This window comes from Siphateles boraxobius, unplaced genomic scaffold (assembly GCF_051911475.1).
Source record: "Siphateles boraxobius isolate OS27281-9 unplaced genomic scaffold, OSU_SipBor_1 13, whole genome shotgun sequence".
Lineage (NCBI taxonomy): Eukaryota > Metazoa > Chordata > Actinopteri > Cypriniformes > Leuciscidae > Siphateles > Siphateles boraxobius.
The window spans coordinates 31669853-31694518 of record NW_027508733.1 but is presented as its reverse complement, the minus strand read 5'-3'; the positions used below and the strand labels follow the sequence as shown (position 1 = coordinate 31694518).

General features: G+C 38.5%; 1 protein-coding gene across 1 annotated transcript; it reads left to right on the top strand.

Moving 5' to 3' along the window:
• The first annotated feature begins 12386 nt into the window (after positions 1-12386).
• LOC143735650 (5-hydroxytryptamine receptor 3C-like) lies at positions 12387-24666 on the top strand. Its single transcript, XM_077225787.1, has 10 exons — positions 12387-12485; positions 13275-13337; positions 13514-13686; positions 13786-13830; positions 13998-14104; positions 18484-18653; positions 18971-19140; positions 19308-19518; positions 23234-23425; positions 23701-24666. The coding sequence occupies exons 2-10, from the start codon at positions 13283-13285 to the stop codon at positions 24018-24020; spliced, it is 1443 nt and encodes a 480-aa protein (XP_077081902.1). The 5' UTR covers positions 12387-12485; positions 13275-13282; the 3' UTR covers positions 24021-24666.

Genomic DNA, 24666 nt, shown 5'->3' with positions numbered 1-24666 from the left:
ATTATTATTAAACTTATGATGCTGGCTAATGTAATCAGATAATAAATGGTCATAACATATTTTGATAATTTCTCTTTTACTTTCCTCAGCTTTGCTTACTGCGAACTACAGAAGAGCTCATTTTAAATTGCATTTATGGGTGATTCTTAGACTATGTGCACTTTTATGTTCTTTGGTCATATTTTTTTTAACAAACATATAATTCTGGACAAATTCCTCTTTCTTTGTTAAACTAACAATAAAACCCCCTTAAAAAACTTTTTACTACCTTTCTATTCTGATTTTTTCATACTTTTCAACCTCCTTATAGGTGTCAAAATCACTGTTTTCTCCTTGTTGCACACACAGACTTTTTAACTTTAACAATGAAGAGACAGTTTAAAAAATGACTTATCTGGTAACTATTAATGTACCTGCATTAAGTACAAGTAAAATAATTAAAATACATTATAGTAATTAATGTGAGACCACTATCAATATTACTTTTTATACAAAAAAATAGCTTTTGCACAGTTTTGGTGTCATTTCCACCACAACACTGTAATGTCCCTTTAAAAAGTTTGTGTGAAAGATTGTTTAGGTGGTTTCTATGGAAATGTTCAGTGACATTTGTTCATTGCAGCTCAGCATTTTTTTAAAAAATATGAATAATTTCACATTCAATCTCTTTGTTCTCTTACAGACCTTAAAACTAGACAAATTATTTTTAAATAAATAATTTTTTATTTGTAAAGTTAACTATGAAAGTGTGAATTTTTCAAAATTAAATGTGTTTTATAAAATATGATCAAAGGACATGAAAGTGCCAATAATCTAAGAATTGCCCTTAAACTTATGAGACTGTGTTACGTGACTTTTGAACAAGTTTTTTTATTCAATTTCACAAAGCTAAAAGTGCCCCTAATGAAACGCCCTTTTATTCAATTTCACAAAGCTAAAAGTGCCCCTAATGAAACGCCCTTAAATTGCTATCAATGGAATAGCCAGCAGCATTAATGTTTGTCACATAACAAAGATATTAATCCATCGCAACATACCTGCATAAACGTAATGTTTTATTGCGTTCTCCCATATAGCGCCTGTTGGTAATGGGACAGCAAATGAGCCACTCGAATGTGTTGTTCAATATACACTTTATATTAACTTCCAATATATGCAGTCCTACATATAAAATCATGTCCAAACAACACGACAAACGTAAACTGAAAAAGTATTGTCACAAATAACAATACCTTTGGGAAAGCCACAAAACAGCTCCTCTTCCCACGGAATGAGAGAGAAAGCGTGCGTTCGAACCACAAGTTTCTTAAAGCGTCAGTTTTCTGTACAGTAACAATCAAGCCATAGGCTACATGACATTAACTATTTTATTGTGGTTTATTTTGCTGTCAGGAGTACAGATAAGATTAAATTCTATAAAGATTAAATTCTATAAAATATATGTTAACATACATTGTAAGGACAAATACAAATTAACACAATTTTTATACTTTAAAAATGGTGGTAATCAAATCAATTAATAAAACTAATAATTTTTTTTCATCTTAAAAAAGTAATTAAATAAAAATTCTCCTAAAATTAAATAAAACTTTTATTTTTTGGCAAGTTTACTGATGAAACTAAATTAAAACATGCATGAAAACTTGTGTGATATTCCTTTAAAATAATGTTTTAATAGATTTATTATAGTATTTATTGTATAAATACAATACAATGTTGTAAAAAATGATTGTATAAATACAACAAAACTAATATAATTGCCCCCTGTGGGATTAATAAAGTGGTTAACTTAACTTACAGTAACATATAACTTTTAAGGTAAACATATTTTTCTCATGGTATAATGGGAGTACACTATCCTAAACTGCTGTATAACGTGTGAAATTATTATAGCAGGCTTCTGTGAGTCAAGTCATTTTATTTATCAAAATAAAGATAGTAAATGCTTCTATTATGGACAACATTCGACGTAAACCGTTGTTGTAACATGCAACGCTGCCTGATCCAGAATGAGGTGGAGCCCTGCTATTCTCCCCTTAAAATCAACCCTCAAAACATAGTGCGGTCCGATGCAGGCTTAAAACGAAGTGGAAGATGAAATTACCCAGGATACCTTGCGGACTCAGCAAGCTAAATGTTTTTAAACAAGATGGCGGACACCGCTGGAAAGGAAGAATTGAAGTATATTTTCAAAATAAGCATGTTAAAATTTCTAAATATGTTGGAATATGTTAGTTTGATGCACATCCAATGGACTGTTAAGTTTTGAACACTAATGTTAGAAAATATTTCACAAAGCTATCTATCCGACGATGTTCATGATATCTGCCGAGTGCTTCGAGAGAGTCTGCACATCAAATATACATCTGATCTGGTTCATCTAATTTTATTTTGCGATTTTGGATTCCAAGGATTATAAAAAGAAGATGTGAGGTAAAACTATTAAAAACTAGCCGCGTTCGTCTAACGTTAGTGCTTCATCTTTTTCTTCACAGCACGCTGAGAAATGACAGCGCACTGTGAAGAAAAAAGATGAAGCTCTCCCTAACGTTAAACCCAAACTGCACTGAGCACAATCAGTGATTGTTGTAAAATTGCTAATTCTAAATTGCGGGAGGTGTTTGACTGTAAAAAGTGCTATTATAAGCACAATGATCTGCGAACGTTGACCCTGTTCCCATGGCGGCGAGCGCTCGGAAACGGACTACAACTAGACAAGCGAACTATATTTTGGGTTTCATGTGCGTGTCTAAATGATTAAATACAGACAAAAATATGGCGAATGCGTCTTCTATGTTCCACATGTCTCTGTTGATTCATCAGACGTAGATAAACGAACACAGGCCACACAAAAGCTGGAACCGGCATTTTCTGAATGAAAATAGTATTAGACACGTTGACGCTGCGCGTGACGTAGTGAGGTTTGCTGCGCGTGACGTAGTGAGGTTTACCGCGCTAATTTGCATATAGTGGTGTCCCATTTCATAGGGAAAGATCTTCAACTCCACTTCCCTTGTTGAGGGGACTTTAATTTCGAGGGCACTCAAAACCAAGTGGAAGTTTTAAGGGGGGAGAAATGGGACAGGGCCCAAGTCTTCCTCCCTTCCTCCCACTCCCACCTCCACCTCCTCTGTCAAGTCAAGTCAAGTCATCCTCATTTATATAGCGCTTTTAACAATGTAGATTGTTTCAAAGCAGCTTTACAGAGATAAACATATAATTTAAGGTAACAGAGATTGGTTTGGTTTTATAGTGGCTCTTGAAAAATGTTTTTTTCCAGCTAAAGTTAGTTTTGATTGATTCACTTCCGTCTAAATGATCATTTGTTATTAAATTAGGGGCCGCTAAGACGACACCGTTCTCTCTAAACAGACTTTAAACGTGAACCTGTGATAGACGCTGATGGCATTCACATGCGCATTAAGAATTGATTCTATAGTTATGTGCATTTGAATATATGTGCGCAGGTTTGTAATTCCTTACAAACCATGCCTAAACAAACTACTTGTCTATAAATTTTGATGCAGAATTTTTATTTTATCTTATCACTTTGGGTAGGTACGCGAACCGAAAAATTCCACAACGCTTTATCTGTAGAGTGGTATAGGGATCCTCCATAGGGAGACGCTAGTTGGCACTTCAGCACTGCATTGTCATCAGGTCCAGGCGAAAGTCCTTCGTCAGATCTAGAAATGGCCTGGATCCAGCAGGCTGCGGGAAAACCTCGGGATAAACAAAGACACTAAAATTAGCGTAGATGCCATTCTTCTTATGATGTAACGAGTACATCAGGATTTGAGGGAAGTGTTCCCAGTTCCGGCTGACCTAATCTAAGCAGCCTAATATTGAATTATAGAAGTCTATAGAGTGGTATGTGAATGCTAGGTCAAAGAGATGTATTTTTAGTCTAGCTTTGAACTGACAGACTGTGTCTGCTTCCCGGACAATGTTTGGAAGATTGTTCCAAAGTTTTGGTGCTAAATAGGAAAAGGATCTACCGCCAGAAGTCGATTTAGATATTCTAGGTATTATCAACTGGCCGGAGTTTTGAGATCGCAATAGACGTGAAGGACTATAATGCGTTAAGAGCTCGCTCAAGTACTGGGGAGCTAAACCATTTAGTGCTTTGTAAGTAATCAGCAATATTTTAAAATTTATATTTATATATATTTATGTTTAATAGGGAGCCAATGCAGTGTTGACAGAACCGGGCTAAAATGGTCGTACTTCCTGGTTCTGGTAAGAACTCTAGCGGCTGCATTTTGAACTAGCTGTAGTTTGTTTATTAAGCGTGCAGGGCAACCACCCAGTAGAGCATTACAATAATCTAGCCTCGATGTCATGAACGCATTAACTAGTTGTTCCGCATTTGTCAATGAGAGCATATGACGTAATTTAGATATATTTTCAAGATGGAAAATGCGGTTTTACAGACACTAGACACGTGACTTTCAAATGAAAGATTGGTATCAAAGAGCACACCCAGGTTCCTAACTGACGACGAAGACTTAACAGAGCAGCCATCAAGTGTTAGACGGTAATCTAGGTTATTACGTGTGGAAGTTTTTTGTCCAATAATTAGAATCTCTGTTTTTTCAGAATTTAGTAGTAGGAAATTACTAGTCATCCAATTTTTGATATCAACTATGCATTCCGATAATTTTGTGAATTGGTGAGTTTCGTTAGGTTTGGAAGAAATATAGAGCTGAGTATCATCAGCAGAACATTGAAAGCTAATTCCATGTTTCCTAATGATATCTCCTAAAGGTAGCATGTACAGAGTGAACAGCAGCGGTCCTAGTACTGAGCCTTGTGGTACGCCATACTGAACTTGTGATCGATAAGACATCTCTTCATTTACTGCTACAAACTGATAGCGGTCAGATAAATATGATTTAAACCATGCTAATGCAATTCCACTAATGCCAACATAGTTTTCTAGTATATTTAAGAGAATGTTGTGGTCAATGGTGTCAAATGCAGCACTAAGATCAAGTAACACTAATAGAGAGATACAACCACGATCGGATGATAAGAGCAAATCATTTGTGACTAAAATGAGAGCTGTCTCAGTACTATGGTGCGGTCTAAATCCTGACTGGATATCCTCGCAGATACCATTTCTTTTAAGAGGATACTGCCTTTTCTAGTATCTTTGACAGAAAAGGTAGATTTGAAATCGGCCTGTAATTGACTAATTCTGTAGGATCAAGTTGCGTTTTTTTAACAAGCGGTTTAATCATAGCCAGCTTAAAGGTTTTTGGTACGTATCCTAGAGACAAAGATAAATTAATGATGTTAAGAAGAGGATCTATGACTTCTGGAAGCATCTCTTTCAGTAGTTTAGTCGGTATAGGGTCTAACATACATTTTGTCGATTTAGATGAATTAACGAGTTTGCAAAATTCTTCCTCTGTCTGTACCATGTCGGCCAAGGAGGCCATATTTGAACTCTCTACCTGTCCCATATCAGCCAAGGAGGCGGTATTCGAACTCTATGCCTGTCCTGAATCGGACGTTTTTTAACTCTCTGCCTGTCCTGTACCGACCAAGGAGGCCCTGTCACGGCCAAGGAACATGTTTTGTAAACCTCTGCTCATGTTATCAAGTTCTTCTGCCCTGTCTCGACTGGGTCCCTACAGTCCTTCAGCTCCTCCTTTGCTGGCTCCTCTCAGAACCTCGGATCCACCTTGGACTTCCGGTTTCCCAACTCTGCCCTGGTGTGTTGACCCTCTTGCTCCACCTCGAACCTCCAAGTCCAGTCAGCTCCAACTTGGCTCCTTGCTCCCTCTGCTCTGCCTGGGACCATCATTCTTCCGGCTCCAACGGGCTTCCTTTTCCCTCAAGCTAGGCCTTTGTCAGTCGTCGCTTTGTCTTCACCATGGGCTTCTGGGCCTTCGTCTGCGATTTGTCCCTAGACCCAATTGGCTCCGTCGAGTTCCTCCTTCCCTCCAGCACCACCACGGTTCTTGATCGCTCCGGCTCCACCTCAGTCCTACAGCATCTAGGCTTCACCTTGGCCACTGGTCCCCATGGCTCCGCCTAGGTCTCCAGTGTCGCCCGGTCTCTTTGGCTCTGCCTTGGTCTCCATCTCCACCGTCTCCCCCTCTGTCGCCCCCCTGGTTCTGCCTTGTCTCTAAATCAAGGCTTCACCATGGCTCCTCCCATTATCAGCTACACTATGGGCTTTCATCCTGCTAGCTGTTTTGGGTTCACTCCCTGGCTCCTCCTGCCATCGTCTCCTCCCTAGCTTCTCCCAACACCATCTCCTTGCTGGCTCCTCCCTTGTCTTGTCCCGTGTGCCAGCTTCTGCATCTTCCTCATAAGCCCCCGCCCTCTCTACTCTGTTGGATTTTTTTGGTGGTGTTTTAAGGTGCATGGAAGCACCTTTTTGATGGGGGGGGGGGGGGGGGGGGGTTTAATGTCAGGTTTGATTTGTGTTTGCTTGATTTGGACTTTGAGTTAGTTATACACTGTTCACTGTTCAGTTTCCTTTATCTCTGTTCATCTGTTGCAATAATGTTTGATTTGCCCTCGTGTGTCACACCTGTTTCTAGTTGATTATCTCATTTAGTCCCTAGTGTTTGCCTGTGTATTTATAGCCCTCAATGTCAGTTGTCCCTGGTCCATTATTGTCGATGTTAGATGGTTGTCCTGACCGAGTCTTGCTATTTATGAGAAGCTTGAGTGTTTGCTACATTTAGTCTGCTATTATTAAAACAATTGCTGTGCAAATTTGTGCACTCTGTGACAATTCCAATTTTTATGCATAGATAAAATGTGCAACTTTGGATGGAAACATAGCTTGTGACAGCACTGACGCCATAATAAGTACTTTTAAGGATTTGTTGTTCTTCAACAGACTTCTTCTACAACTTTTCAGCAAAACTCAGTTGAGATTGATCTACAACTTTTGGTGGAACAAAAATTTTAAGAAGATGGAAAGTTCAAAGACAATGCTGGCACTGGTTGTTTCATTTTATTCAAATGTTCAGGTTTTACAAAATCCCATCATTTACATATAGTGTAAGTGCTGTAAACCATTTCTCAACCTTGGTTTGCTTAGTTTGAATGATCCATCAAACCCTTGTGGTCACTATCTGAGTAGGTGAATATGTGAGGTTGTTATTTCTCTCATAACTCAATTTTAAGATTTGTTTGCCATTGTTTTCTGGTGTGAAAAGGATATGCCCTATGTCACTAAATCCTCAACTGTCCTCAAACATGGTAAGCTAATACCTGCTGTCCATCTTAATCAGGAAAGTATGAAGGATTGTAGTTTCTGTAGCCTTAACCTAAAGTACCATCAATTCTATATTTTTTATGATTGTGGTGGCTCATACCAACTTACTAACTTTATTGTATTAACAAAAACTAGTTTGGGACTACTATTTAATTGTCTTACCTTAATTGTCTTACCTTATAATTATGTTTATTCATCAGTGTTAATTAAATTCTTACCATTTATACTTATGTTAATTTAAGTGGGAGGTGCTAGTGTGTGTTTTATTATTAAATAAACAAGCTTGGTTCAAAATCCAAAAAAATTGTGTTGCTGCTTAATTACCATGGGAAATGCGAGTCCCTTGACCAAACTAGTTGAGAACCACTGATCTAAATGACTCTAAGCATATGGAGTTAATTTGCAATTTTGAAATGGAGGAAGAAAAGGAACAAGAGATTGCTTATGAAAGAAAATTTATTGGGTTACAAATGTAACCGGTTTCTCTAAAAAGGGAAACGAGATGCTGCATCATAGTGTTGATGCTATGGGAACGCTATGTGTGAACCAGTATCTGAAGCGTGTGTGAATACACGCTAATCTGGATTGGCTACTGCAGTCGGGGGACGTCACAGGCATGCCAACAGGCTATAAAAGAGCACCTGAAGAACACGTCATCATCTCCAGGGAGGGGTGACAGCAGAAAGAGAGTGGGAGCAAGCTAAATGCAACACCACCAGTGCGTCATCTCATGATCATTCATAAATATTAATATAACTCCTAGCGCATCCTTGGATCAGGGAGAATTGCATTACTCCAACAACAACAAAAAACTTACCCTGTGCAACACTGCAATAGCCTGATGTGGTACTGAGCTTGGTTTCCAGAGACGTGAACATACATCTACAACTGGAGAGACCACACCTACCCATCTGTCAAGCTCAACCTTACAGATATCTATAAAAGAGCATAATTGATAGACCTTATTCAGAGCAGCGCCATGAGAGGTATGAAAGTGAGACTGTGAGGGATAGACTTGCCATGTTTTGAGTGGCATTCGCTGTAAAGAAAATAATGTATAATAGCTCCTAGATCACTTATACAAATTTTCCACGGCTCATATTTTCTAGGGGGGAGGGGTTTCAACTTCCCCAAAATCCCAAAACACATTAAATAACAATTTACTGAAGAGATGCATGTCTATCCCTCAAAGCCTTGCTTTCATTTACTTTAAAAATCAAAGATGGCGCATCTGTGAATAAGGTCTATAACCAAAACATTGGGTAGGATTACAGGTGGAAAATTCTGTATTACTTTTATTTCTCAGCTACTCATACAATCAGGAAATCAACCCTTAACCAGACTTTAAAAATGATATCTTAGCTTTAATGCTAGAAGGGTGAGAAGAAGCAGTAGGGAGATAGAAAACACTCAATTTCAACTAGGGTTGGATATAGTTTGAATTTTAACGACTCCTATTCCTATTCTGCTTATCGATTCCAATTTTTATAGATTCCTTTTTTTATCTGGCCTGCTGTTACTTTAAGCTGCACGGATCCAATATACAGTTGCACATGCTTTTTGACACAAGGATATTTTAACAGTTCAAGTTGGTTTAAGTTTAAAATGGTTAAAACATTTAAAAACGACCGCAGGCCGACCAAAATGGTTAAGTGGTAATTACGGCAGTGGTTAAGAAGTCAGTGCGCATCTCTATAACGTGGAAAGGGTGCTCAGTTCTCTTGGTAACTGGCCAGCATTTGGCTCCATACAGCACAACTGGACGTACTACCATTTGATATATGTTTTACTTGTGACAGGTTGGTATGTGTTTATCGAATAGAACTCCAGTGACTTGTTTCCAGCAAATCCAGCTCGCATTCATCCTCTCACACACTTCATTATTGATACCACCATCACTTTTTGCAAGGACGATCCTAGATACTTAAAGCTGTTTGACACCAGGGCATCGCCACAGACCAGGATGTTGCCATCAAAAGGATTGGTTTCCAGATATTCAGTTTTCTTGAATATATTGACTGAGGCGTTTCATTCCATACCTGGATTTTGTGTTACAGTTCTTCCCAGTTGGTGGATGCCAGGATAATGTCTTCAGCATAGAGCAGAGCTCATGGAACACCCTCTTGCAGGTCTTGGGTGATGGTGTCCATCACCAAGATGAATAGAAGCGGCGACAATTCTGAGCCATGGTGTACACCAACCTTTACAGGAAAGCTATCAGAAATGCTAGCCCCATCTCACATGACTGTTGGTGTTCTCATAGAGAATTTGAACCCAATTGATAAATTTTTCAGGCACTTCATGGTGTAGTGCATACCAGATCATCTGATGCGGCACCCGGTCAAAAGCCTTTTCAAGATCAAGAAAGGCCATATGCAGTGGTTTATTTTTCTCCTGGTGCTTTTCCATTAACATTTGCACTGCAAAAATCTCATCACTGGCATGTAGCGCTTGGTGAAACCATATTGGTTGATGGTGAGCCGGGCTATTTCTAGCAAGCATTTGTCAAGAATCCGCTCAAATTTTTTGATTGTGTGTGATAGGAAGCGGATAGGGTGGTGTGATGGATTTTTTTTATTAGTCATAACTAACATTTATTTTTCTTGCAGGAAAAACATTCATTTGCTTTTGAAATCTTAAATGTTTCGAAACCAGTCGAAAACACTGGACTTTGGGTATGTGTAAAAATAACAAATATGTGAAATTAAACTAGACAGATGTCTAGGTTTAAAGCCTTGTGACTATGAAGCAATCAAGAAAACAGAGTTTGCTCCTACCTGGTAACAGAGGGGTTTGCATATGAAGAACCAATGAAATTGTAGGGAAATTATGTAATGTTTCATGCCATTTTTACCATGCTCCTAGTCTATAAAAAACTGTTGTATTCCCTTTTTGAGGGTGGAATTCTTGAGAACTCTCTGGCCGTGATTAAAGCACATTCAAATGCATTGTCTGAAGTCTGTTGGCGCAGCAAGTAAGTTAGGGGAACTAGTTAGGGACTGCAAACTCAAAGCCAGTTGTCGACTGTAGATGCAGATGCTAGAGTATAAAGATATTAAGTGTCGACTGTAGACGCTTGGGTGTCGATTGGAGATGCCCCAGGTAATTAGGTTCCAGGTATGTAGGAAAATTCTACCACAGCGGTAATTTGAACATTCCTCTGGGTCGTCATTATTCTTGAAATTAGGGGGTGTAATACTTTTGGTTCAGTTAGGTGGTGCATGGCCAATATATATTTAGTATTCTTATAGTATTCTTATTTGCGAATTTCTGATCAACGTCTTTCCAGAACCACACTTGTTTGTTGATGAGACTGTGGCCCGTCTTGGTGGTGCCTAGGGTTGTCATTGAAGCCATGGCGATAGAGTTGCATAAGGTATTCCAGGTGTCATCTATTGAAATTTATGGTGACTGGAGGGAACACAATGCAAATAACAAGGTCCACCTTGTGGTCGCACAACTTCCACCACCTTTGTCTGGGTCCACCGTATCACTGCTCTTGCTTGTGCGTTTTCAAATTTTCATGTCGGCAATGAGTGTGTTGTGTGTATCTTATGTTGTGGGGCAAGACATTCAGATAGAATAACCTTCACATCAGTGAAGGAGGGAAAATTGCGTCTTCGCACTAGAATGAAAACGATTGTGTAGGTTATTAGATGGCTGGTTTGTTTCTTAAAGAAAATATTGCTGAAGATGAAGTTGTTTGCCTCAGCAAAGTCCAAGACTCGATGTCCATCAACATTTTGTGTACCATACCCATTACCGCGATGGCAACTGTAGTCATCCTGGGTCCAGGGACACCCCCTTGCCTTGGTTCAGGACCTTCAATGAATAAGCTTGCAGCACCGCCACAGTGTGCATGTCTCCAACAGCCTGGTAACAATGTTGTTTGATAAGGCTTCGAGGGCAGGGTGGGGGTCTTCAAAGAGGATGCCGCACCAGGAAAGAGTTAACCAGCAAGCGTCTCCACAATCTGGGGCATCACATACCCATGCTCAGTCAGCCCCTTAACTTTCGAGTAATGAAATAGATGAGTGAGACTAGTGAGACTCGTAGCTAGTGAAACTTGCAAATCTTAATCATCAAAGGCATCTGCTGTATCTAAAATTTTATCTGCTTATGTAAAGACTTTGGATAACCTCGTCCAAACACTGTCCTGCAGAGTTTAGCTCCAACCCTAATTAAACACACCTGAATCAGCTAAACAATTTCTCGTGTAAATGTTATGTTCATGTGTGTAGTGCTCTTCCGTTCCTAGTATTTATTAAAAGTTATATATTCATTCATTCTGCATCACACATCTCCCTTCTTGGATTCATCTACACAGAAATCCCTGACAGTCATATCTAAACCACAATAGGCCTATGTCACACTTCCTGCTTCCGGAACGCGGAGTAGGGATACAGAAATTTCCGGTCAACAGTATTTCTCAATAAGGATTTAGATTATCAGCCATAATGTCTTAACCATCCGAGGTAGACTGACCACGAGCTATGAGGTTTTGAAACGAAGGTTTTTGCTCCTGTAGAAGCTATAAGTTCGTATGAAATCAACCTTGTTTTAAGAAAAACGTGTTTTATCCGCGATCTTATGAAAAAAAACTATACTACACACAATCCTAAGCGTAGCAGCAACGTCTGCTGATTGGTCCAACTCGCTGTTACCATAGAAATGTTTACTCTTCTGGCGACACCCGCTACTGTTGTTGTAATGTACCGGGTTGCTCTGCATCAGGACGTAGAAAGCCATACCTCAGCTTTCACGCTTTCCCACTTGAGAGTTTTCATTTACCATCCGAACCACATCACCATATGTGACTTCAGGCAGGTTGCAGAGAGATTTATTCCAGCGGTATCTATCGGATTCCGCCATTGTAAAAAGCTAACCGGAAGAGCCGTATCCCCACTAAAAGACGAACTTCCGGTCTTCAGTTTCTTCTTGACATAGGCCTATTTTAGACAATGCCACATGTCTTTACCTCAGCTTAACTATGCAAAAGAATGTTCCAGAAGTAAAATGTTGACTTTTGCAAAAGTGTTCCTTGTTGCGAGCCAGCACAATCCAGATGACTAATTCATATTTGCATAAGCAAATCAGCTATTCACCATTCTGTTATAATCACCATTGTAACACATTTCCTGTCAAACTGAGAAATGATCTTGAAATGAAAATCTGTGGGTCCCTGATAGTCACAACACTGACCAAGTACTTTGTGGATATTTAACTTCTGTCAATATTCAAGGTAAGATTCAGCAATTAACAAGAAGGTTGGGTTTCAACTGAAAATAATTAGGAGTTAATGGGTTTGTTGGAAATAAATGTTTTGCTTTGTAGCATTCCAATAAGTTTATTCTATCATTATCCAAAAATTATTTGTTTCACTCACAAAAGGAATTGAATGCAACACACCCAAGCCTGCAGCTATAATAAGTCTCTCTTGGCACAAGATAAAAACCTGGCACAGCACACATTGGAAGTAATGAAAATATAAGAAAACGGTGTTCATTATATTTTATTTTTGACAATACACACTGCTTCACACCATACTTTCAACAGGCTTATTTTGATCGCTAGAAATAGACATCAGTACTTCCTGAACCTCAATTAACATGAAATAATCCATTCCGCTTGAGTTCAGCAGATGACTAAAGGGACCTGGTTTGATTGCTTAATTTTTTTAGGGCTAAATGGTTACTAAGGACTTTGTTGCAACACATAACAGAACTAATTAGGTATAAAGTAACTAATTAATTTAGGGAAAATACTTAATGACAGCTTTAAAGTTCCTTAAGTAGCAAACCAGGTTTCACTAAGGGTACCCTTAACCTTCTAACTAAGGGTTTTCTTAACTTAAGGGCTGTCATGCAACCGAAACCTGGTCTGATAAAAACTGTTGTTAGTTTATTTTAAATTTAAAAATATTTTCCAAAGCCAAGAGGTCCAAATGTTCTCAAGAAACCTTCTTATTGATGTATTAAAGATTTGGTTGTATCATGAATACAGGAACAAATGTTTATAATTTTCATTGCAGGCTAGATAATGAACTGCCAATATTCTACAACTCATTTCATCTTCACCTGCTTCATTATTCAATGTAAGATAATCATTTCAATAATCAAGTCCAAAACATGAGCAAATCCTAAAAAGACACTGTCATTCATGGCCTCTAGGACTGTAATACATCTTTTTGGTTTAGTATGCATATAGTTTGTTTCCTTCATGACTATTTTTGTGCTGTTTTCTCTCTTTGATGCCGAACCCTTCTGGCAGCTGCACTCATGAGATCTGCAGACACCTTAAACTGCTCTCAGCCAACCGCAGAGTCTCTCCTACAATCACTCAGAGAGAGTGTTTTCAACAAAACCCAAATGCGGCTGGTTATTAATCCAAAAACACCTACAAATATCAGTTTGAGTTTCATTTTGTATGCCATTTTAGGTGTGGTGAGTAAATTTCCAAATATACCAATCACAGTATGCAGTCACATTACATTCATAATTTGCAAATGGCTAAATAGAAATTGTGGACGTTTTCCCTTTTAGGATGAAAAAGCTCAAATCTTGGATTCATTTATCTGGCTGCAGTTTGTAAGGATCTATTATGAATTGCCACCTTGACTGTAACCTTATGAACTGTCATTTTTGCCTTCCTAAAATCTTAAATATGATATTTTGATACTTATAAAATTGTTTTTAAAGGTGTTTATTGTATATAAACAGAAAATTTATCAATTATGATATTTGCGTTTTTAAAGGAGTGGAGTATTGAAGGTTTGAGCTGGGATCCTGTTGAATGTGGAACAGACAGAATCACACTGCCAAGAAAAAAACTCTGGAGATCTGATGTTGTCATCAATGAATTGTGAGTTCCAAAACACAACATTATAAATCAAACCATTACATAAGGTTCTACTACAGGGCTGTTGTATGCCTGATTCTGTTTTGTAGACAAACATAAGGTGTGCAATTTTTTCCCAATAAACACACAACTAAAGTAGTTTCAGGCAGGTCTTGACAGCATTATCAATGGCTGATCTGCATATCAATGGCTCAAGCCTCCGTTACTAGCTCTGAAATGACGTTTTGAAATTAGAAACTAAGGCTTGGCAATAGATGCATCATAAATTAGTCCTACACACAATAGTGTTTCAGGGACAAAAATCTGACAAACATATTAAAATAAAACATTTGAACAGTGTCTTGAGGTGTGGTGAGCGTAGAATAAGTGGAATAATTGACTCTGGGCCATTGCATTATTAGAAAAAATAATGCACACCTGATTCGCGTCTGTCACAGTCTTCTTCTGCACCTGTCTGTCCTAGTCTGCACTACACTCCCCAGAATCCTCCTCGTCTCCGCACCTGAACTCACTCCCTCACTTATCAGCCGTTTCATCGTTATCATCATCCGTGTCACCTGTCTTCACCTTGTTATGCTTGATTTGTACTTGCATTTAGTTTGCTTGTGTTCAGTCTGCGTTTACACTTGGCATTAACATGCGATCACCATGATCGGATCATTAGCCAATCAGGACATTTATGTGCGTTTATATTTGTTCACATAAAGTAGCCTGTGTCTGGATAACCGATCGGATTTCTGTTTCCTGCATAAATTAGCTCTGTGGCACGACACCAGATTAAGATTAAAGATGATACAAATTAAACAATGTCCCAATTGCTTTCACCCACTCACTTTACTTTCAATCTCCAGTAATTATATCAAATAATTTTTTTGAATGAAGGAATACTTCCAGAGTTGATCATACAAAAATAACTGGGTTGATAAAGTCATATTGATCATCTGGGTTTAAGCGTATAGCGTGCAATGATTATATTGACAGAAATGGGAGATTGATAAACATGCAATTGAATTGAATTCAACATTTAAAACATTTAAAAAAATTCCGATTCCGAATCCGATTATTCCTCTGGCAAAGCGTGCAGCGTGCAGCTCTTCATGACTGACTGTGATTGTACAGGCGATCGCCTCTTTCAGATAATGTTTTTATAATTAATAATTAAAGATAATTTTCTGAATAAACTGTTTTAAAGATTGACGTTTATTGTAAGGTTCAAATAAGTTTCATTTCTTGCAGTGGCGTCATGCCCATTCAAAGTGAGGGCACGTGCCCCCTCAGATTTTTCCTCCCTGATAATTTTTTTGTCACAACTTTATTCCTATTATGCTCCATAATTACCGGAGCCTATAAAGACTCAAATGTATTCTTCTGGATGTGTAATTAATCGGTCAGCATCAGCCCGCCCCTTTTTCCTAATATGGTGTCTGTCAAATCTAGAGCGCTACGCGCGTAGAATCTTTGCTGTGTATGTTCAAGCAACTCACTCGTCTTGCACGTTGAGCTGGCAATGTTTTACAGATGGTCTTGAAGTGGTAAGTGGCCAAAGCAACAAACCTGCATTGAATTAGTTATCGAATTATATTAAAAGCTAGTGGGATTTTGTGGTTGACCTGGAAATTTTAACTTGATCAAAAAGTTATGGATTTGATATTAGCTGCGAATTCAGAGCATTAACTTAAGTCGTGTCAGTGTAGCGTTATCGATAGCTAGCCTAGTCTAACCGTAAACTAGTTGGCTAACGTTACTGCTTGCTATACAATTTGTACTCTTTACAAGTTCCTTATTATAATATAATAATGAGCAGTGTTCTACAGTATTGTATGATTTTACTAAAGTAATGTTACATATTACATTTGATTTAATTACTTTTTTACATTTCTGTCAAATATTAACCATTTTCAAATAAACGGGGTAGTGTTAACCTTATTCAGCACTGAAATCTGTCAAACTTCTTTCAAAGTCCTTCATCACATATTAATATTAAAATAACTTAATTTCAGAGCTCCACAAAGTCAGACCCCAGCACCTTTATGTACCTTTAATTAAGATCGTTCATAGGTCACATACCACTTTAAAATCATAACATAAAAACTGCAATGGTACTGTTTTTAAAATCATGTGTAGTAGGCCTAAGTGTACGGTAAGTGTGTGTGTAAACATGCTTTAATGAAGTAGACTTCAAAAGCTTTTGGATTTGAGCTTACAGTTCTTTCACCAACCTGTCTTTTACATAAACTTACAAAATAGATACTTTAACTTATGCTTTCTGTACACCTGAAGACTTTGAAAAGATTTAGAAAAGACTTAATAAGATTATCAGCTCACATTTAAAGACTTGGGTTCACAGTTTTTAGAGTTTTTAGTCTCAGACTAAAGACTTGCGATAATATCAAACATGTTTGATATGAAAGGCTAGAGAAAGACTGGCATAAATCGGGTCGCCGACTGCAGATTATCACCTCACATTAAACGATCGAAACGACGGGACCTCGCCGAGACTCCAGTAAGATTCCTAAAGACTGCCGGTCTTTAGTCTGGGACTGTGAAAATCCTTTGGTGTACGCCCGGCATAAGTCCTCAGATAGAGGAGGGTTGCTGCTATAGCTCCGTTAAGGTATTTCTGTCCCTCCACAACTGCATTGAAATGGTAGGCTATGTTTAGCAGCCAGAATTTAAAAATGTTCAGGGGTTGAGAAACCCCTCGACCCCACCTAACATGATCCATATCACCCGTCAGAAAATAATTGCAACGTCTCAGATTGTGCGTCTGGCCATTATTTTTTGACAGTCACGCGGGGAGACTGGGCGGGGATTTATATGACGTCCACCTGTGAATGCACACACGATGGCTGGATTGCATTTACATTACACTGAGATCCGATCACAATGCGTCCTCGACTACCTCTGAACCTGGACACGCTGATCGGATAACATTCCCATCAGAAGTGCGTTTACACTTGTCTTTTCAATGTGTATGTGGACAACATCCGGATACAGGTCGCATGTTAATGGCAAGTGTAAACGCAGTCGGATCTCAGTGTGTAATGTAAATGTAATCCAGCCATCGTGTCTATATTCACAGGTGGATGTAATTTAAATCCCTGCCCAGTCTCCCCGCGTGACTGTCAGAAAATAATGACCAGACGCGGTTTAGACATGGAATTAAACTTATTTGAACCTTACAATAAACGTCAATTCTTTAAAACAGTTTATTTAGACTTAGGCTACATGATACTATGTGTGTCATTTTTCATTTTACTGTAATTTTGCAACATTATCTGAACGAGGCGATGGCCTGTACAATCACAGTCAGTAATGAGATCATAATGAAGAGCTGCACGCTGCTTTGCCAGAGGAATAATCGGAATAGGATTTTTTTTTTATGTTTTAAATGTTTTTATTGTTTCGGCATGTTTATCAATCTCCTATTTCTGTCGATATAGTCATTGCACGCAATAAGTTTAAACCCAGATGATCGATGTGACTTTAACATGATCAACCCAGTTATTTTTGTATGATCAACTCTGGAAATATTCCTTAGTTCAAAAAAATTAATTTGATCTAATTACTGGAGCTTGAAAGTAAAGCGAGTGAATGAAAGCAATTGGGACATTGTTTAATTTGTATCATCTTTACTCTTAATCTGGTGTCGTGCCACATACCTAATTTATGCAGGAAACAGAAAACCGATCGGTTATCCAGACACAGAGGCTACTTTATGTGAACAAATGTAAAGGCACAATGTCCTGATTGGCTAATGATCCGATCTGCTTGATCGTATCACGGTGATTGCATGTTAAAGCCAAGTGTAAACGCAGCCTTTGTAGGTTCTTGTAAATGTTTTGGTGTTTTTTGTGAGTGTTCCTGCCCGTCTTCCTGCCTATCTGTACCTGTGTGAGTTATTGGAGTAAACTGTTTGAATTGGAGCTTATGACTTTTGAGTCCTTCTTCAACCAACATACACCGTGACAGCGTCATGACTGCATTACCTCCTCTAGTCTGCATTATTTTTCTAATAATTCAGATGCGTGTCATTAATTATTCCTTACCAGCTTGGACTTTACAACTTTATTAATTATATAATAACTTAGTAATATCTTAAACATACTGGTCAATGAAATGTAAATAGTGAATGTTACAGGCAAGACAAAATGGGTAAATTATTGAGAATTTCTAAATGGATAGTTCCAGATAATACTGGATGCTTCTTGGTCAATGTACATAGTATGTGCAAAACAACATATTTTCAAGATCAACACAGACAAGTTGAGTTGACTAATCAACAACCACACTAACCAACTGTAATACTAATATTTTGTCAATAGTTGTAATAAATTCAACTGTTGTTGCTGTCTGTGTCATGCTGCCCTATTTAATTACAGCATGAGAGATAACCAAGCACCGGACACATATTATGTTTATCTTTACAACAATGGCAAAGCAGAAGATCGGTTGCCAGTCCATGTGATCAGCTCCTGCAACCTAGACATCTACACCTTTCCTTTTGATATTCAAAACTGCACCTTCACATTTAACTCGTACAAGCACACAAGTAAGTAAAGTAACTTTTTTTTAGGATGTAAATTAAATGAATTAATTAATTATGATTAATAAAATGTTAACATTCAGTTCTGATTTAAGTAATATAAAAACAAATATACGTAATTTGTGTGGGTTTGACGATCTGTTTGGATAGCAGTCAGCAGAATATTAATGTCTTTAAAAAGACACTAGACGGGTAGATTTTAATTAACAGTGATTTCATCGTCTCAATTACAAAATAAAACATTCCTCAAAATGGGAAATTAAAACATGGAAATGCAAAACTGCAATAATTTTTAATCTGCATATTAATTTCTCCCTCTACAGATACAGATATTCAGCTATACCTTTTAGAACCGGTGGAGGACACATTTCAAAAATCCCTAAAGTACATAGAGACTAAAGGGGAGTGGCAACTGATTGCCATAACCGGCAGAAAATCTGTCAGCTCATATGATATTGGCGGGATTGAGAGCTGGGATGAACTTGTTTATCATGTTTGTGTCACCTTCAATTCCTAAATATTGTGAATATTTGTGAAAAAAAATGTAAATTATTTTAACTGACGTTTTTAAGTTCATGGTCAGTTCAGAATTTTTCATTTGAATGGAATATTTATTTGATTTTTGTTTTGTTTGTTGTTCTAATGGTTGTCTCGTATTAGATTGTCCTGAAGCGCAGGCCAACACTATATGTGGTGAACCTCCTGATCCCCAGCTACTGCCTGATTACCCTAGATCTGTTCAGCTTCCTCTTGCCTCCTCAAAATGTGGACCGTTCTGCCTTCAAAATGACTCTTATTCTGGGCTACACAGTCTTCCTTCTCCTCATGAACGATCTGCTTCCTGTTACAGGAAACACCATCCCTCTAATAAGTCTGTTATCACTGTATATAAACAGTCTTCTTGAGTCCACGTGTGATAAGTTTTAGTATTGTATTTAATTCTAATAGAAACTTGTTACAATTTTTTATTATCATTTTACTCTTCATGTAACATTTATTTTTTATACATTATTTTCAAATCCTAACTCTTCTTAAATTAGATTTTAAATCTCCGATTTTTGGACCCTACTGTATTTTGGACCCTACTGTATATATATACTTTTTTTTTTTACTGTACATCATATATTCCAGTGGTTCTCAAACAATTCAGGTGTGCCTTTAATCAAATTCAACCTTCAAGTACCATACAACCCTGTTCCATTTTGGTATACTTTTTGGTAACACTTTATTTTGATGGTCACTTTTGAACATTCTGTTGACTAAGTAACTCTGAAACTACATGTCAACTAACTCTTATTAGAGCATTAGTAGACTGTCTGCTTAATATCTGCTAACTCTTTATTATGATCCTCCCCCAACAGACATTCTACTGACTATAAGTAACTTTCCATTTATTTCGGCTGGGACAGTAAAACGATTCATCGCAATTCTTCAAACGATTCTGGAAGATGTCTTCCAATTCCTTACAAACTTGAATCTTCCATAAAATAATCTTTCATGTAGTTTGAAGCAAATTACAAGTGTGTTCGCAGTGGGCTGTTTACATTAATTTTGCATCATAGAAACATTCTTAGGTGCCATTTAACCACTTTCATGGACTCATCTCGCACACAACCGAATGCACAAGCGCTCTTTAGCTCTCTTCTTCGTGAGCATTTGAGAGTGTGGTTAAAAACGAACCTAAAGTGCCATCTGCTGTTAAAAACTAAGAGCAGATTCCAATCGAGAGATTGAGAGAATTGCATTCTGAAAATCTCAGAAACGATCCACGAATCGCGATGCATCGATTTATTGTCCCAGCCCTAGCATCTACATGTCAACTTATTCTAACCCTAATAGTCTACTAATAGTCTACTAACACTCTACGGAGAGTTAGTAGACATGTAGGTGCAATGTTATTTATAGTCAACAGAATGTTTTAAAGGGATCATCAAAAAGTAAAACTAACTTTTTTCATTATTATAATTTGTTCCCTTTCGATACGGTAAACTCAGAATACTGAACACCTGCAAAGACTAATGGCTTTTCAGCCTGCCAAAACGGGCGGGCCGACTATTTAAGTCCCACTAAAAAGCCATTTGAGTCAGAATTTTTCTCCTTCAGCGCAGACAAGAATGGCCCTGACCCGGTAGTCTTCAAAGAGCTGTACAGGTACACAGCTACATGCTAAAAAGCCATTTAAATCAGAATTTTTCTCCTTCAGCGCCAAGATCATCTGTCCTCACCACAGTTGACGGCGCTGAGGAAAAGGGCTATACTAAACTTACCCCACTAGAGGAAGCCGTCTCTGAGCATTTCTGCCCACCCATGGCCCTCAGCTGAAAGTCAAATGCCTCCAACCCAGCCAAGCCATGCAGATGGACATCTGCGTTCACGGCCAGAGCATATGCCATAAGCGACCAGGCTGGCTCCACCCTGCACACGATGGTGATCCTCCAGGTTTACCAGCCTAAACTCCTCTGTGACATAGACGAGAACGGCCCTGACTCATCGGCCTTCAAAGAGCTGCACAGCGCAACTGACCTCACCTGCGCACCACTAAATCAACAGCCCAAGCAATCGGGCGTATCATGACTGCGTCCTGGTTCTTGAGCGCCACCTTTGACTCAACTTAACGGAGATCAAGGACGCTCACAGCCTTCCTTAAATCTGTTGGGGCGTCCTGTGTGCCAATTTTCTGTGAGGCGGAAGTGAATCTCTTAGCATTGAAAGACACACAGGTAGCCCTCTCTGTGCCTTTATGTTTTCCCTCAGGTAATCAGCCAAATCAGGGAGGGCAGATGGTCGGTCTTACGCGTAGCACCACTCTGGCAGAACCAGCAGTGGTTCCCGGGAATGGTTGATTCCCGGGAACCTGCGCACTCCGTCCACGCTCAAAGTATTCTTGGCAGCTATCACAGCATACCACGCTCCTATAGCTGGACAGTCGATTTGAAAACACAACCTGGTAGTCAGAATTTTCGGAGGTGCAAGGAGAATTAACCTGCCTCGCCGCAACACGGTCCCTTCTTGAGGCCTGTCTATTGTCCTGAGGGTACATCGGGGCCCTCAGTTTAAGCCGCGCACGACATACAACCTTCAGCCTCTCTTGCTAAAGTCCGCTCTCCTGCTGGTAAACTGCAGGTTCTTTCAGTCGACTCTTCCTGACTCGAGTTTGGCCCCAATGACAGCAGGGTCCTTAAACCCAGATAAGACTATGTGCCTAAGGTGCTGTCCGCCCCTTTAGGGTATAAGTCATTTAACTGCTCTCCCCTCTACTAAGGGGGAAAAGATGCCACACCCACTTTGCCCAATTCAGGCCCTTAGGGTGTACATTGAGCGCTCCAACCAATTCAGGCAGTCGGAACAGCTGTTTGTGTGCTTCGGAGGCCACTCTAAAGGACTGCCAGTTACGAAACAAAAATTGCCCTATTGGATAGTAGATGCAATATTGCTAGCTTACAAGTCCTTAGACTTGCAGTGCCCTATTGGGGTGAGGACCTACTCCACCAGGGAAATGGCCTCCTCTTGGGCTTAGTCTAGCGGAATATCCATTGCTGACATCTGTATGGAGGCTGGCTGGTCCTCGCTGTTCACCTTTATCAGGTTTTATCACCTAGATACCCTTCAGGCACGGATTCTGTCTGCCTAATCAGTCTCCATACTCAGGGTTTTTTCTTTGAGATATACTACCCACAGGCTCCGGTCCCAAACCCGAACCTTGACTCTAGGTCCTTCTAGTAGCCTGCTTGGGGACCTTGTCACTCAGCGCTGCCATGTTACAGCCTCGCAGGACAGCTTCTATTCTGTGCTAGCAGCACAGCATTTTTGTTACTAACGTAACCTTGGCTTGGACTAAAAAAGCCATTTGTCTGTGCAGGTGCACAGATGTGAACCAATCAGGCTTCCATATTTGGAGAAAACTGAGTGTCTCCCATAAGGGCCAGAGACATTGCTAGTTCCCCTTATCTCAGGAACGTTTTTTTTTTAACCCTCATGTTCTATTGAAATGGTCCTTTTCATAAGAGACACCAGCAATGTAGGTTATAGAAATCATATACATTTCCTTAATTAACCTCTTAGTTTGCTATTTAAATTTCATTAATATGTTTCTCTGCCCTAAAAAAAATCCAGTAGGTGGGTATTATTGAAACTTTAGCTGATTTTACCATAAAGTAATCATGCACTTTGCAGACATGTGACTAGAATAAATACAATAAAGCAAATCTGTCAGAGTGAGCTTCTACAGTTTGCATTCCAGTAATAGTGATTCATAGCTTGTGTTAATTCATTTTTCTTAATGTTTTCTATATCAGGGGTTTTATAAGACCACAAACAAAAGTAAAATTTTCATGGTCATCATTTGAAGCTTTTTAACTATCACAAGATTTGTAAAAGTCATGGAGTATCCACCTGATGCTTTTCAGGCTATAAAAATGGTCTTCAAGTTATCAAACTTAATTAACATGAGGGGGGATAATGTTGTAAATTTCTAGCATCATGTTGCAGGCCTTCTATACCACAGTTTAAGACCCACTGATATATACATCAATAACTTTAATTTGAAGGTTGGGAACTTATGTCATTATCTCCCTCTCTCCCTGCAGATGTGTTTTTCTCTGTGTGTTTAGCACTGATGGTGGCCAGTCTATTGGAGACAATTGTCGTTACTAATATTCTTTGTGGCTCGAGTGACTACCCTCCTCTACCAAACTGGATTAAAGTGTGTTGCCTGCATTACCTGGCACGAATGGTTTGTTTGGGCAAAAAAATCTCTGACCAGAATTCTGCCCCTGAAAGTGAGTCTACCAGCTAAACAACCAGTCAAACATTTTCTGCAAAAAAAACAAGCAAATAATATTTTGTACTGGCAGTATATAATGTGTGCGTCTACATGAAAATAAATCAAATATTAAATATAGCAGTATAAATGTATATATATAAATGTATTTATATATTATAGTCATAAGCTTTAAAAATGATGCAGCATGTCTATTTACAGCATATCAATGATAAATCCTGTGTTTACTTATCTATAAATCACATTAATAAATCAAACTATTTCTGCCAACAGAAAACACCAAATACATAATTTCTTGCTCACCTGAGAAAGAAATAAACCAAATTAGATACCATGAAAAGGGCATTAAAACACCATTAAATCTTGACGGGCAAGAACTGAAGGAACTAAGGAAGCTACATGAAGATTTACTCACCATTCGCCAGCATGTTGATAAGCATTTCTCCAGTGATCAGAACTCAAAGGAGTGGATACACTTGGGGGAGGTCGTTGATCGATTTCTGTTTGCTTTGTATGTTATTTTCCTCACTGTTAGCTTCTTCACCATACTATTATTCTGGATGTACTGGTCCAGTTTTGACAAAAAAACATAATATCCCAGCCTGTAAACAGTAACTGTACAAAACTGTACCTTTAAATGCAGATGTTCGAATTTACTGGTCGATCTTTTTAAAGACTGCTCAACCGCATACATGGACTCCTCATACAGTGTCTTTTGTTATACAGTAGCTTAACCTTAAAGCAGCAGAAGCTTTATTTTAATTGCAGACAGCATGCGGTAGTTGCGCAAGCACATGTATTATAACACTGTACGCTCTTAATGGGTAGACCACTGTTTAACTAACTATATCCAAACTATACCCACAATATCCAGCCTTTGACCTAAAATGAATTTGAAACCTGGCCTAAGGCAATACAAGTGTGCTACAAATACAGTTAACAAAAGACAAGCTATAAGAGAAAACTTGTTCAATTATCAGAAGTTATTGCCTTATGATAAAAAATAATGTTTTCTAATTTGCATCAGCATTTATGAATCACTATAGTCATGAAATAGGACTTGTTATGTAAATTATGAAAATAATCTTTTAAGGTTTTGTTTTATTTTATTTGGCAAAAGAAAGCAGATTTGTGTAATGAATATTTCATTTTGCATCAATAGAGTCACTAGAGGTCATCCTCACTTAAATTCTTGCTCTGATTCTTTGTTTTTCACTCATTAAACTTATATTGCAAACA